This window comes from Uloborus diversus, chromosome 8, assembly GCF_026930045.1.
Source record: "Uloborus diversus isolate 005 chromosome 8, Udiv.v.3.1, whole genome shotgun sequence".
In the NCBI taxonomy this organism is placed as follows: Eukaryota; Metazoa; Arthropoda; class Arachnida; order Araneae; family Uloboridae; genus Uloborus; species Uloborus diversus.
This window is the reverse complement of record NC_072738.1, coordinates 55,750,578-55,764,359: the sequence shown is the minus strand read 5'-3', so window position 1 is coordinate 55,764,359 and position 13,782 is coordinate 55,750,578. Positions and strand designations below refer to the sequence as shown.

At 32.8% G+C, this 13,782-nt stretch overlaps 1 protein-coding gene across 2 annotated transcripts in view; it reads left to right on the top strand.

The window, feature by feature from the left end:
- Positions 1-13,782, top strand: part of LOC129228048 (rho GTPase-activating protein 45-like) — a 190,887-nt gene that overhangs the window by 67,433 nt on the left and 109,672 nt on the right. For both annotated transcript variants that reach the window (XM_054862681.1, XM_054862682.1), the window contains exon 4: positions 387-468. In XM_054862681.1, the coding sequence (XP_054718656.1) occupies positions 387-468 (82 nt within the window). The remainder of the gene's footprint in view (positions 1-386; positions 469-13,782) is intronic.

The window sequence follows — 13,782 nt, the reverse complement described above, 5'->3', positions numbered from 1 at the left end:
AAATGCTTAAAAACTCAACCTTTGTACTTCCCAACATCACAAAATTTCAGTTATTAATAATACTGCATAGAATATCGGAATGGAGGAAGAACTTTTTCAACTTTTTCAAAAATTGCTTCAAACAAAAACTTCAGGATTATTGAAGGGTGCAATCAATATTGTACACAGTGTATTACCAAGGACATCAGTTCAGATACCAAAAATTGTGGGAAATTCGAGTTTGCAAGGAAGAATCATTTCTTGCTTTTAAATTTGGTAATTGGTAATGGGCAATATATAATTCAATGCTTGAGAAACATGAATACATTTTTTAAATTATTGTTATTATTTATGTTTAGTGAATGAAAATTTATTGCTAATCTTTCTTTTTTTTTTTTCGTTTTCAGGCTACAACTACGAAGATGAAAAATCCGATCCTTCAAATTTTTTTGATGCCATTGACCAACTGGCCTTAGCTTTCAGCAGCAGGTAAGATTCTCAACCTATGCATTTTTTTTCGAGCATTGATTTAAATTTTAAAACCTTAAATACGTGTACGGCAACTTAGAGATTAGTTCTGAACCACTGAAAGAAAGAAAAAAGTCTAATATTAATATATTATTATTACTGAGGCATCTCTTAGTAATTAAAATGGTGTCTTGTTTCAAGATAAATTAATCTCTGATATGCTTACAGATACTAAATGCGTCAATAATTTTCAAATTGGGCTTTAGTTCAGTCGTACACAACTATTCTTGGGTGTTAGTCGAAATCTGAAGATTTTTCCGGATCCTTGGTATTTCCAGTTTATTGAAAAATAAGTTAGTGATCATTTTTAAAATTATGATGCATTTTATTGCATGAATAATCACAATAGACTTTAATCCTAAACAAAATTTTGAATTAAAGGCTATTGTGATTATTGTTTCATACTATCAACATTTACTAAAGCTAAAAATACTGTTTTTTGCACATTTATCAATTTGAAGTAAAAAATTCTTCACTTAAAAGCTTGAACTAAAAGTTATTAAGTAAAGCCGCACTCAACTCACAAATGGTTGTCGTTTCCATGTTTTTCTGTTGTTGATTATGAATAAAATTTATCAAGACCATTTACGCGGTTTGCAAAAAGAGAAGGGCTATAAAATAGTTTTCATCTTTGGGATATGCTTTTGATTTTTCAGATGTTGCTTTTTACCGAGACTTAGGGCAATTGCATTAAAACGTTTAAAGGGGAGGGGGTGGAAATATAGACAGAAGTTGCTGTGTTTTAATTTCTACCCTAAATTTAACTTCAACTAAAATAACCTTTTCTATAGTTTTTTTCCTGAAACATTTTTAGTCCCTTAAACCTTCACTTGGGGCAATTTATGATATTGAATAAACGTTCCATTAAGATTTGTGAAAATATTTAGTTTGTATCGAGTCTAACAGAGGGCGACACGAGAATGTTGACGGCAATGAAAAAATTCTGCTAAATATGAGTCCAGCATTGTATTTTATTTTCCTATTTAGATTGTTTGAGGGTACATGCATGCATGAAACTTTTCTTTTCCTGTAATAAAAAGCTCAGAAGTGTAAATGATTTGATATGCTATGCTCCATAGTAGAGAAGCATTTAGTTTGATTGACTATTAACAGGGTTCCCATTCGAGGGGAAAATTTGGGTGAGAAAATCTCGCCCTCAGTTGAAATCAGAGTGAGAGTGAGATTTTTAAAAATTGAGAGAAATCTGTATTTTTTTTTTTAAATCTTATTGTTCAATTTAACGGACGTGACTCGCATCGGAATATTTTTCGAGTGAGATTTCTTTTAAAAGAGCGAAATTCTCGCCGTCTCGCTCTCTAATGGGAATACTGACTGAAGCAGGCCCGTCATTTCGACGTTTTCCAGAAGGAGAGGGGTCAAAGGGTGTATATTCAATGCAGAACTTCAAACAACCAAAGCCTGTAAATACATTAATTTCTCAAAGCCAGTGGGGGGGGGGGGGGGGGGGGGGTCCGCAGCCCTTGACCCTTCTAAATGAAGGGCCTGATATTAAGCAAGAGGTGTCCGAGGAAGGAGGGGGGATTATGGCTCAGACTGGCGTCATTGAAATTTTTAGGTGGGGGTGTTATATAAGCAATGCTACGAAATTTAAAAACTATGAATAAGGGACAGACTTCTAAAGAAGGAGGGAAGGTTCCATAAAACAGGAATAAAGTCTTAACATCGGACTTTCACAACCTTAATTTTAACGATAGATTTCCACATTTATATTAACGAAGAAGAGGGAATGTACAATAAGCATATAAAAACAAACTATTTTTTTTACTGCACAGTTGTTTTACTTTGTGCATATTAGTGCGAGAGTCACGATACTCAATATTATGTACATTGGTCGCATTTTTCCGTTATTAATTTTTTTATACACACTTGATATAGTAGTCGTTTTTACGGATGACTAATGCAATGAAATCCTGTTACAACAAACACCTATTACAACAATACATAGAAATATCCGTTTGAACAAAAAAAAATTTCAGCCCCTATTCAATTTCCATGACGTTACCAAAATTCCATTAGAACGAAATTCCCGCTACAACGAACGTTTCCAGTTCCTGAAAGTTCGTTGTAACGAGATTTCACTGTATTTAAAAATACAGCTTATTTACTGCTTCACCAGCCAATAGGAAATCGGAGTGACTTTAATAATTTTAATGCATCATTGATAAGCAGTTTAATTCTTACATTGAGAAGAAATATAATTAAACCTTGCAGTTGGGACAAACTGAAAGAAGTTAACAAAAAAAAAAAAAAAAAAAGACTAAAAATCAAAATTTTAACGAATAAAATCTGTTTAGTTTCTATTCATTGTAATGCAGTATTTATATTATTGTGATAAAATAATCATTCCAGTATAATGCTGAAAACCCTATTGTTTCAAAATATTTGAGATTTTACTCGGTAACAATGCTTTTCAAGTTATGTGTCTTCCAGTTGTGATACATCTCATTCCAATTTATATTTGTTGAATTGATCGTTGCAATGAGTTCAACTTTAATTAACTGAACAGAACACTAACATTACACTTCAGAACAGAAAGACATTATGCTTAAAATTTTTTCATTTGCTGCCATCCAGGATTTTCTTATCACTATTAATTTCGCATTTTGTGTTTTTCTTTCATTTATATTTTACTTAAAATACTTTCTCATTCACAGTCTCTATTTATAAAGAGTTACTCTCAGTAAGTTCCCCAGGACACGGGACAGTTTTTCCAAATAAGGGCCAGCATTAAAGTTCGGGACGTTTGGCAACCCTTGTGCCCACTAACGGGACAAAATGTCAATTAGAAGATGGCTGCGTTGACAGAAACATGTCCCGTCGATGAAACAAGAAGTCGGATAATATTTTTGCTTTGGGAGGTCTTGGACCGTTCTCCTTATAGTCGCGACCTCGCACTAAGTGATTTCCATCTTTGGACCTTTAAAGAAACACTTGGAGGCTAGGCATAGAAAAAAATCATCATCAAGAATGTGAAACCACATCAAGATGGCTCGCTGAATCGCAGCTTTAGTTTTGAACTGCTGGTAGCTCAAGTAATTCTTTTAAGGTTCAAACAGATGGAAATAACTTGGTGCAAGTTCGGGACTGTAAGGACCGTGGTCCAATACTTCCCATCGCTAAAATCTAATCACAGTTCTTGTTTACTTGGTGGGGCATGTTTCCGTCAACTCAGTCATCTTCAAACTGACATTTTGTCCTGTTAATGGATACCCAACTTCATCCAATCGTACCGTTTTAAAATTCTGATCATCTTCGTTTTCTTCAGCGTAATTTTTTATTCACACAGAGAATCTGCACACACGTCAGAGTTCTTATTACCTTACTTTTTAAAACCCTCTCGTATGTTCAAAATTTCAAGTTTCTAGCTCATCGGGAAGTCAGCTAAAAATCAATCACAAGATTCCACCCGAATAGATATACACTAAACAAAGTAATAAAAACATGATAAAGTGTTAGTAAATTTTAAGAATTGTTAATCATCTTAAGGGTTTTTTTGCATAAATTTTCGGAATTTCATTAGCTCAATCTTCGGTTTTTTGAGAAATCCTATTAGCAGCCCTGATGAACTGTACGAATCCGTCATTATGATCGTGGCAGCGGAGTCGGAGTCGGATTAATTTTGGATCTGGGGGGTAAAGGAGTCGAAGTCTGGAGTCGAAGGCTTAACATTTTAAGTGTCAGAGTCAAAGTCAGCAACTCTGTCAGAGCTGTCGGAGTCAGAATCGAAAGATCTAAAATTTCCAAAGTCGGAGCCGGAGCTAGTCATTTTTCCTCCGACTCCGCAGCCTTGGTTATGACTAACATATTCATTCTCCTCCTTCTCCTCGCTCATACTCCCGACTCGTCGACTCCCTCGATAGCTATAAAATAACACCTGTTTCTCTTAAGACGCATTCCTTTCCCTTTCTATATTACTCATCTAATTGTTGATATTTTCATTCTGTCTGATCTCGCTTCGTTACTGTTATCTCCCACGCCCATCACGATTCCTGATGGAACGGATGGTAGCCGCTACCCGGAAATCGTTCGCCGGAAACCGCACAATGTATTTTTGCGTCCGGAATCTTGGAATGTGACGTCTGATATCACACACGCTCTGATATCTGAGTGTAGTTGGATAATTGCTCGACAAAGTAAAGACTAAAAGCTTGTAAGATTACACAATGGGAATTCATCCGCTTTTTATGACTGCACAAAGGAAAAGTGCTCTCGTAATTCATATTTAAACACCGAAGAAACGAATTCTAATGCAGTCTTCTACAACTCAACATTATTGGACTCAGAGATACTGTTAGAGTTTTTTCGGGTCTTGAAAATACGCTTTGATATTTTTTTAAAGGAATGGAATTAATTTAGAAGGAATGAAATATACGAAAACAGTGAAGACAACACAAGAAATCATTAAAAAAAAAATCTGACTTTCTAAAGATGTAAGGGAAATTCAAGGTGTGTAACGAAACGAATTCCAATGCTGTCTTCAACCACTCAACATTATTGGAATCATCAGACATACTAGAGTTATTTAGAGATCAGAAAATATTCCTTGACATTTTTTAAAGGAGTAAAATTAATTTTATGGAATTGAAATATAAGAAAACAGAGAGGACCATTAAAAAAGACTAAATGTCATAAAAACCAACTTTCTAAGGATAAAAGGGAAATTTAAGGTGTGCGACGAAACGAATTATAGTGCTGTCTTCTCCGACTCAGCATTCTTGGAATCAGAGATACAGATAGGGATTTTCGAGAACTGAAAATGCTCCTTGACAATTTTTAAAAGGAAGGAAATTAATTTTGGGGAAATGAAATATATTAGAAAACAGCGAAGACCATTAAAAAAGACTCAATGCCATAAAAACTGACACAAAAAAAAAATACTTGAATCAAATGAAAAATCTGTATTTTTACATGTTATGCGTCCTTACGTACATTAGTAGCATGAACGTATTTTACGAGTTGTAATGCATTTACACCTTTATTTTTTCTGAAATTTCGAAAGCGATTCAAATACTTGAAGATCTACTGTAAATTTTGCAACTTTCGTCCAGGAAAGTTTTCGAAAATATAGGTTCCTCCGGTTCAAAAACAGTAAGCATGCAGATCCGTCATTTCTAATTTTTCCAAAGGAGAGGGAACAGGAGTGAGGGAAAAGGTTGCAGACCCAATGTAAGTCATACCAAAAAGAGCAAAAAAAAAACACTCCAACTTGCCTGCAATACATTAATTTCCCAAATTCAATTGAGGGGTGCAATTTACCCCCTTAAATAACGGCCTTGTAAGCATCCTAGCCACAATTCTTTGTTCAGGATTAAAAGCAACGTGTTTATGTGATTTGGAACAAAGGCTTGAATAAAATAAATTCTTGCATAAATTAATACACATCATTCTTTACATAAACTCCTGCTTTTGTAAACATCTTTAAGAGAATTACTGAACTGGATATCAATAAGCTTCATTTGTTATTTAGGTGAGATATTGTTGATTTCCACTAGAAATGAACTCCAAAACATTCTTATTTCCAATGCATAAGCGCATTGGAATACGCAAAAAGGTTTCATGATTAAAAATCATTCGGAAGAAATGTTTGAATAAAATGTTTTCAAATTCTTGCTATTGTAAACATTTTAAAGAGTCACTGAACTGGATACCGTTACCTCTCAGTTGATATTTTAGAGCGATTGTTGATATCCACTTGAAATGGGTTATAAAATATTTTAATTTTAAAACACATGCGTTAAATGTGAACTCTTTATTTATGTTTAAAATATGTTAAACTTTATTTATGTTAAAATTTTTATTTTATTTTATTTTTTTTAATGTTTAGAAATGATTCGGTAGAACGGATTAACTAAGATGTTTTAAAATTCTTACTGTTCCAAGCGTATTTAAGAGAATCATTGAACTGCATAGCAATAGGTTCCATTTGATGTTTTGAAGCGACATTGTTGATGTCAACTTGGAATGGGTCATGAAGTATTCTTACTTCTAATTGATATACGATAAATGCACAAATAGGTTTTCTTGTTTAGAAATGATTCGAAAGAATGGCGTGAATAAAATGTTTTCAAATTCTTGCTATTGTAAATGTTTTAAAGAGTCACGGAACTGGATACCGTTACCTTTCAGTTGATATTTTGGAGCGAGTGTTGATGTCCACTTGAAATGGGTTATGAAATATTCTTATTTTAAATAACCTGCAAAAACTGTGAACTCTTTGTTTATGTTTAAAAATGATTTGGAATAACGGCTTAACAAAAATATTTTCAAATTCTTACCGTTGTAAACGTTTTAAGCGAGTCACTGAACTGGATAGTAATAAGTTCTATTGGATATTTTGGAGCGACATTGTTGATGTCCACATGAAAAGGGTTTTGAAACATTTTTATTTTAAGGCACATAGATTAAGTGCACTTTTTTTTTAATGTTTAGAAATGATTTGGAAGAACAGATTAACTAAAATATTTTTAAATTCTTTCTGTTGTATGCGTATTTAAGAGAATCATTGAACTGAATATCTATAGATTCCATTTGGTATTTTCGAGTTTCATTGTTGATATCAACTTGGAACAGGTCATGAAGTATTCTTATTTCTAATTCATATACGACACAATCACAGATAGGTTGTCTTGTTTAAAAATGTTTTGAAAGAATGACTTGATAAAATGGTTCGAATTCTTGCTTTATAAACGTATTAAAGAGGGTCATTGAACCGGATATCAGTAAGTTCCGTTTGATATTTTGAAGGGACATAGTTGATGTCCACTTAAAATGGGCTCAAAACATTTTAGTTTCCAATACATATGTGTTAAATGCGCTAATCAGTTTTAAGATTTAAAATGATTCGGAAGAAATGTTTAAATAAAATATTTTAAAAGAGTCACTGAACTGGATACCGATAAGTTTCAGTTGATATTTGGAGCAACATTGTTGATATCCTCTTGAAATATATTTTGAAACTATCTTATTTCTAATTCATATGCATAAAGGTCACAAACCGTTTTTTATGCTTAAAAAAGATTCGGAAGAACGGCTTAACTAAAATATTTTCAAATTCTTACTGTTGTTAACATTTTTAAGAGAGTCACTCAACTGGATATCAATAAGTTCTATTTCATATACTGGAGCGACATTGTTGATGTTCACTTGAAACATTGTTATTTCTCGTTCATATACGTTAAATGCAAAAATAGTTCATCGTGTTTGAAAACGATTCGAGAAAATGGCTTGAACAAAATGTTTAAAATTCTTGCTGCTGTAAACTACTTTAATAAAGTTATTGAACTTTATATCAATAAGTTTTGTTTGATGTTAGGAGCGATATTATTGATGTTAACTTGGAATGGGTCATGAAACGTTCTTATTTCTAATTCATCTTTACTAATAATAAAGCCGAAAGTCTCTCTGTCTGGATGTCCGGATAATGTCTGGATGTCTAGATCTCTGTGGCGCGCATAGCGCCTAGACCGTTCGGCCGATTTTCATGAAAATTGGCAAAAAGTTAGTTTGTAGCATGGGGGTGTGCACCTCGAAGCGATTTTCCGAAAATTCGATGTGGTTCTTTTTCTATTCCAATTTTTAAGAACAAAATTATCATAAGAAGGACGAGTAAATTACGAAAGTATCATAACGTGGAACCGTAGCATGGGCACAAGTCAATTGGTGAGATACGAAATTATCATAACGTGGAACCGTAACATAGGTACAAACCAATTGGCGAGAAAATTCACCATACATTATTTGTAAATATACAGGCGAACCAAAAAACCTTTTAATTTTTCCATTACGGGCAAAGCCGTGCGGGTACCACTAGTTTACAATAAATGCACAAATAGGTTACCGTGTTTAAAAATTATTCTAGAAATGACTTGAATAAAATGGTGTCAAATTCTTGCTAATGTAATCCTATTTAAAAGAGCCATTAGAACTGAATATCAATAAGTTTCAGTTGATATTTGGGAGGGCATTGTTGATGTATTCTTGAAAGGGGTTCTGATGCATTCCTATTCCTAAGACATATACGATAAATTTTTAAAAGCACCTATTGAATTCCTCCGTTAAAAAATCCAACTTTTTTATGAATAAATGAAGAGGACGGACCTGAGAACTATGGTGCTTGCATATTTTTTTTTTTTCTATTACTACAGGGTAGCTATGTGTAAATAAGTTTGGAAAGTGTCGTTAAGAAGAAAAATTTTCATGAACAGAATCACGAATCCAATGAGTAATTCATGAAAGTGGCATATGGTTACGCCAAACGGCAACACTTTTTGTTTACTTTCACTATCATTTTTCCCTGAATTCACTATAGTGGACAATATAGTGTAATTAAAATTCAGTAACCTTCCTAAAATTATTATAAAATCTTACCGAAGAATTCAGAAACCTTCTCAATAAAAGCCAGTCACATTTTGTAATAGATGAGAAGTTCAAAAATTTTTTTAATATGTTTGTAGCAATAGCTTGGTACCTATTATTGTAAAGCATTATAGCCAATATGGTCTAAGCTAGAGCAGAACTGTAAGCAAGTACCGAAGGTCTTATTTACCGGCAATTCTTGCAAAGTTACAGTAACCAGGACCTACACTTATCCCTCATTTGGAGCTCAGGTTATCTGGACGGGTGCTGAGCTGATGGAGCAAAAAATTAATAAAGACGCTGAGTATAACTTCTCACTGGCAGATAAAAAATTTTCACAACAGTGAGAAAGCCTTCATTAATGGAATTTGTAGCAATTCAAAACATTTTTCGCAAAGGTACTCGATTTTCACAGGAAACTGGCGGGAACCCGTGAAATCCGATAACGTTTCTGTAAAATAATCTAACGTTTCGGAATTTACTTACAGTGAAATTAAATCCATGGTTAACTCAATTTGCAAAATTTTGGTCTAAAACGGCTGTCATTCTAAACCTGTATATCATAGGAAAACTTACTTCATTAATGTAATGTTCTGCAGAATACTTTTTTTTTTTTTTTTAAAGTATATATGAGTTTCTGTTTTGAACAGGGGATGGGAGGTCACGTTAGGTGACTGTGGCCACCTAAAAACTTCCTTTTTCGGCAAATTTTGTCTGACGATTCGGCAAAACTAGGAGTTCTATTTGAAAATTTTTCATCATTCGGCGAAATTTGGAGTTCCATTCGGCAAACTTTGAAGTTTCATTCGGAAGAATTTGGAGTTTCATTCCTCAAATTGAGAATTTCCGTCCTGCTAAAGATTTAAGTTCGGGGTGCCCCTGGTTTTGAAGTAACTGTTCCAAGACAAAGAGTTTGAAAATCATGTTCATTAAAACTTTCTCAAGTAGTCTTTCATTGCACCGCCGTCCACCAAACTCTAAGTATTCGAAAGCTCATCAAATATCAAACTGTCTACGAAATTTCTCACACCCAACGCGTTCGAACATTCCTATCAGCACACTCAGACGAAAAAAGAAAGAAAAGAAGAAGTTACTTTGCGGCAAAGACTCGTCTGTGAGGAGTTGCCGCCTTTCTCCACCGTAGGCAGAGGTAACCTAAAGGTAACCTAGTTACCTGCGAGATCTCTAATTCACTTCACTTTCTTTGACTCATTGCTTTAATGAGAAGAATCAGTCCGTAGTGGGAGGTAACTGGAGACCAGGGTCAGTTTAGGGCATTAAAAGGTCACGTGGGTGACCTGCTTTAATCTTGCAAAGCTTCTCAGATTGTTTGTCTTTTTTTTTTTTTTTTTCGTTTGTGAAATCCTTCCCTATTTTCTTTCTGGGCGGCTGCATTCACAGATAGGATTGTTTAGGTCAAAATAATTTTTGAGTTAGACCATAAGCAAAGGAAGACGCTGGAAAAATTAAACTTTTGGTCTAAATTTTTTCGTGATCATAACTCAACTATTGCTTCAGTTTTTCAAAACTTTTTGTTTTCTTTCTATCATTTTAAAAATTTGCAATGTAAACGAACTATTGACAGCAATTTAGAAATAATTTAGTGATTTTGGATCATATAGAACAAATTATAAGATTTGATTATCAATGCGAATTGCAGACATAAGCTTCAAAGTAGCTAGGGGAGAAAAAAAAAACAAATTTCAAAGTTCTTCAGTACTAGAAATTTAGTTTTGTGGAGCAAAAACTTTCAACGTTTTTCAGTTCTTCAGCGTTTTTCAACAAATTTCAAAGTTTTTCAGTACTAGAAATTTAGCTTTGTGGAGCAAAAACTTTTGAAAAAAATAAGGTTTGCGATTTTTTTTTTTTTTTTTTTTTTTTTTTGGCCTTTAAAACAACTTATTCATTTACAAAATTATTTCATTGATTTTATTTTTATACACAAATGTCAAAGCATATTTCTTGCTGAAAACGTTTTTCATGTGCTCACAATAGGTTTTATTATATTTTATTGCAAATTTGTGTCTTATTAAATTATTATTTGAAAAATACAATTGTAAAAATTTAGTGGGTGCTGTTAAGTTGGTTACACTTTGATGCATAAAATGTCTTTTTAACGTGAGTATTATTTTAAATTGACTTATACATCATGGGTTCATTGACTGAAGTTTAAAAGAAGCAAAAGAAAACATTATTCCTTTTGCGGAAGTCGAAAAGTGTCTGGAATTACATTCAATCATATCTATTTTTATTGCTTTTTTCAAAGCATTGTTTCTTTTAAATTTCAATTTGCTGCATGGTCATTATCTATTAAAGAAGAATTTCATTTTCATGTGCCGGATATCATTCATTAAAGAAAGTCTGAAACTTGAAATAATGTGTTATTGCTGCGCAGCTGCATTTAACCGTAACCGTATTTACGCTTTCCTTATCAATTACAATGGGAGGAAAGAATTTTAGTGAGGAATGAATCGTCTGCTTAAAGTTGTTGCGAAATCAATGAGAAAAAAAAAGTTGATTCTAACCCTGCTTTAGAACGAGTACCATTTTAAAAAAAGAAGATTTATTTTATTATTCCACACCCTCACCCTCCCTGCCTGTTGATTTCGTTTTGGTGCCGTGCTTTTGATCACTTATCTCATATTCTTAAGAACTGAATTTTCTCGCTCTTTGCATGACCGAGGAAGTAAAAGTTATTTTTTACTAATCATTTTAATAAAACCTATTTTCATGTTTTTCTCCCCTCTAGGACGTTTTCGAATAACAATAGCAAGTCATTAAGAGAGAATGAAAATTTACAAATCAACAACAAATTTGTCTCGGGCGGTAGAAAGTGCTTCATTGAATTTTCATGACTTTAAAAGTTATGTATTTCAGAAATGTAAGAAAATTTTAATTCACTGACCGAAAAGATATTTCAACTATACAGCATGGCTGTTGAATTGAAATTGCGTAAATTGATAGTTATTTTCGAAAGATGCAATAATAAAAACATTAGTTTGCTCATAAATTGTACGCTGGACTAAAAAATTAGAATATTGCAATTTAAAATTATATTGGAAAGTGTATATTTTTCGAACTTTTCACAAAAGATTTACAGTATTAGCACTCAGAATCTTCTATTTCTTTAAAATCTTTCAACAGCTTATTCCTGTGCTAAAAATGTTTGTCTTATTAGGTTATCAATACTTAACTAACACCATGGGTATGAGTAAAATTATGAATGAAAGAGTGGGGGACAAGTTTAAGTTGGCAGAAAACATTCCTTCTAAAAATTAAATATTTTAATCTGATTATTGATACTTAAGTAGGGGGACCCGGGGTAAAATGGGTAGCCGGGGTAAAATGGGTATAGTTGCATTTTTCTTGATTTTATTCTACCGGACAACATTTTTTGAAAATAAAAATATATGATGAAAATGTTTACATATCAGGCAATATTTTGACTTGAGGAAAAAAAATCCAGCAACTCATTTACCAGGCTTAGCAACAATTTTATTTTTCAGAACACAAAGCAATGCGTTTATAGTGAGTGATAAACTTCTTTCTAGAAAAATTTACAGGAAGAGTTTTGGAAGTTTTTTATTTGGATTTGATAGAAAAAGAATTTTTCTAACAGAAAACTCAAAAAATAAGTAAATTTTAATATTTACAAAAATTTTGTAGCACTTTTAGTTGCACGGGGTAAAATGGGTATAGCCAACATTTTCGAGTTAAAGACATTGAATGCATGAAGATTAAAAAACTTAATTATCTTTGCAAGACAAATGTTACATATTATTCATCTTTTAAACTAAAAGTATATTTTTAAAAAGTTTTATAAATAATTACTCTTCATTTATTTGTTGTATTTTAATTACTACAACTTATGCCATTAGTACTTAAAGGTATTATATTTTTTGATTATTATCGATATAGTTCATGATTACTGTAGGTTAGTAATTTACTGTAAGTTTATTATGTATATAGTTCATTGCTACACATTATAAAACATAGTAAGATTGATAGCTAATATGCTGTCTTTTTAATTTTCTTTTAAAACCACCAACCCCATTCCCATAACATAGTCTAAGTACAACCTCACATACAATCACAACAGAATCCTTATGCCTCATAGCAAAGTTGTACTGAATAACTAAATTCTCCTACTATGCCTCTTGGTTCACAGCCATTTTTTAGCACTGGTAAGGAAATGAAAAATTTACAAAAAAAAAGTAAGAGTCTAAACAAAGGTGGGAGATGTTGTAATTACAGAGCAGGTGGCTGCAAGATTGTACACAAACGGGCAAGAGACAAACAAAAGCAGAAAAATTAAATACACATAAAATAAATAAATTTAAAAAAAAAAAAAACATTAACAATAATTGATAAAATAACTAATGAAGTAAAAGTGAAAACTAGTGGTTCTCCTAGTTGTTAATTCCAGCAATTGGCGACAGGGCCGTTGTTAAATTTGTGGATTTCATAGGTTTAATCACTGAAATCTCAGCTGAAGGTGAATATACTGAGAAGTTTACTATAAAATCATCTGCCAAATTATGCTATGTGCTCCCAAGAAAGATGACATTGATGTTGTGCTGGCATCACAAAGTTGTAAAAATACTACCTCAGCCAAACTGCAAGTCTTTGCCAATGCGAGTTTTTTTCATAAATTTGGTTCTGTAAACATTTTTTGTGGTTGTTTTGGATTAAAGTTTTTCTCCCCCAATGCAATTATACTCGATGAAAAAAAAAATTCTCCATTAGTTAGTGTAGTTCAACTTTAAACAGCATATACCCATTTTACCCCGGTGTATACCCATTTTATCCCGAAGCACGGGGTAAAATGGGTATACACAGGGGTAAAATAGGTATACCCCTTTACACTAAATTTAAAGCAAAAAGTTAACACAAACTATG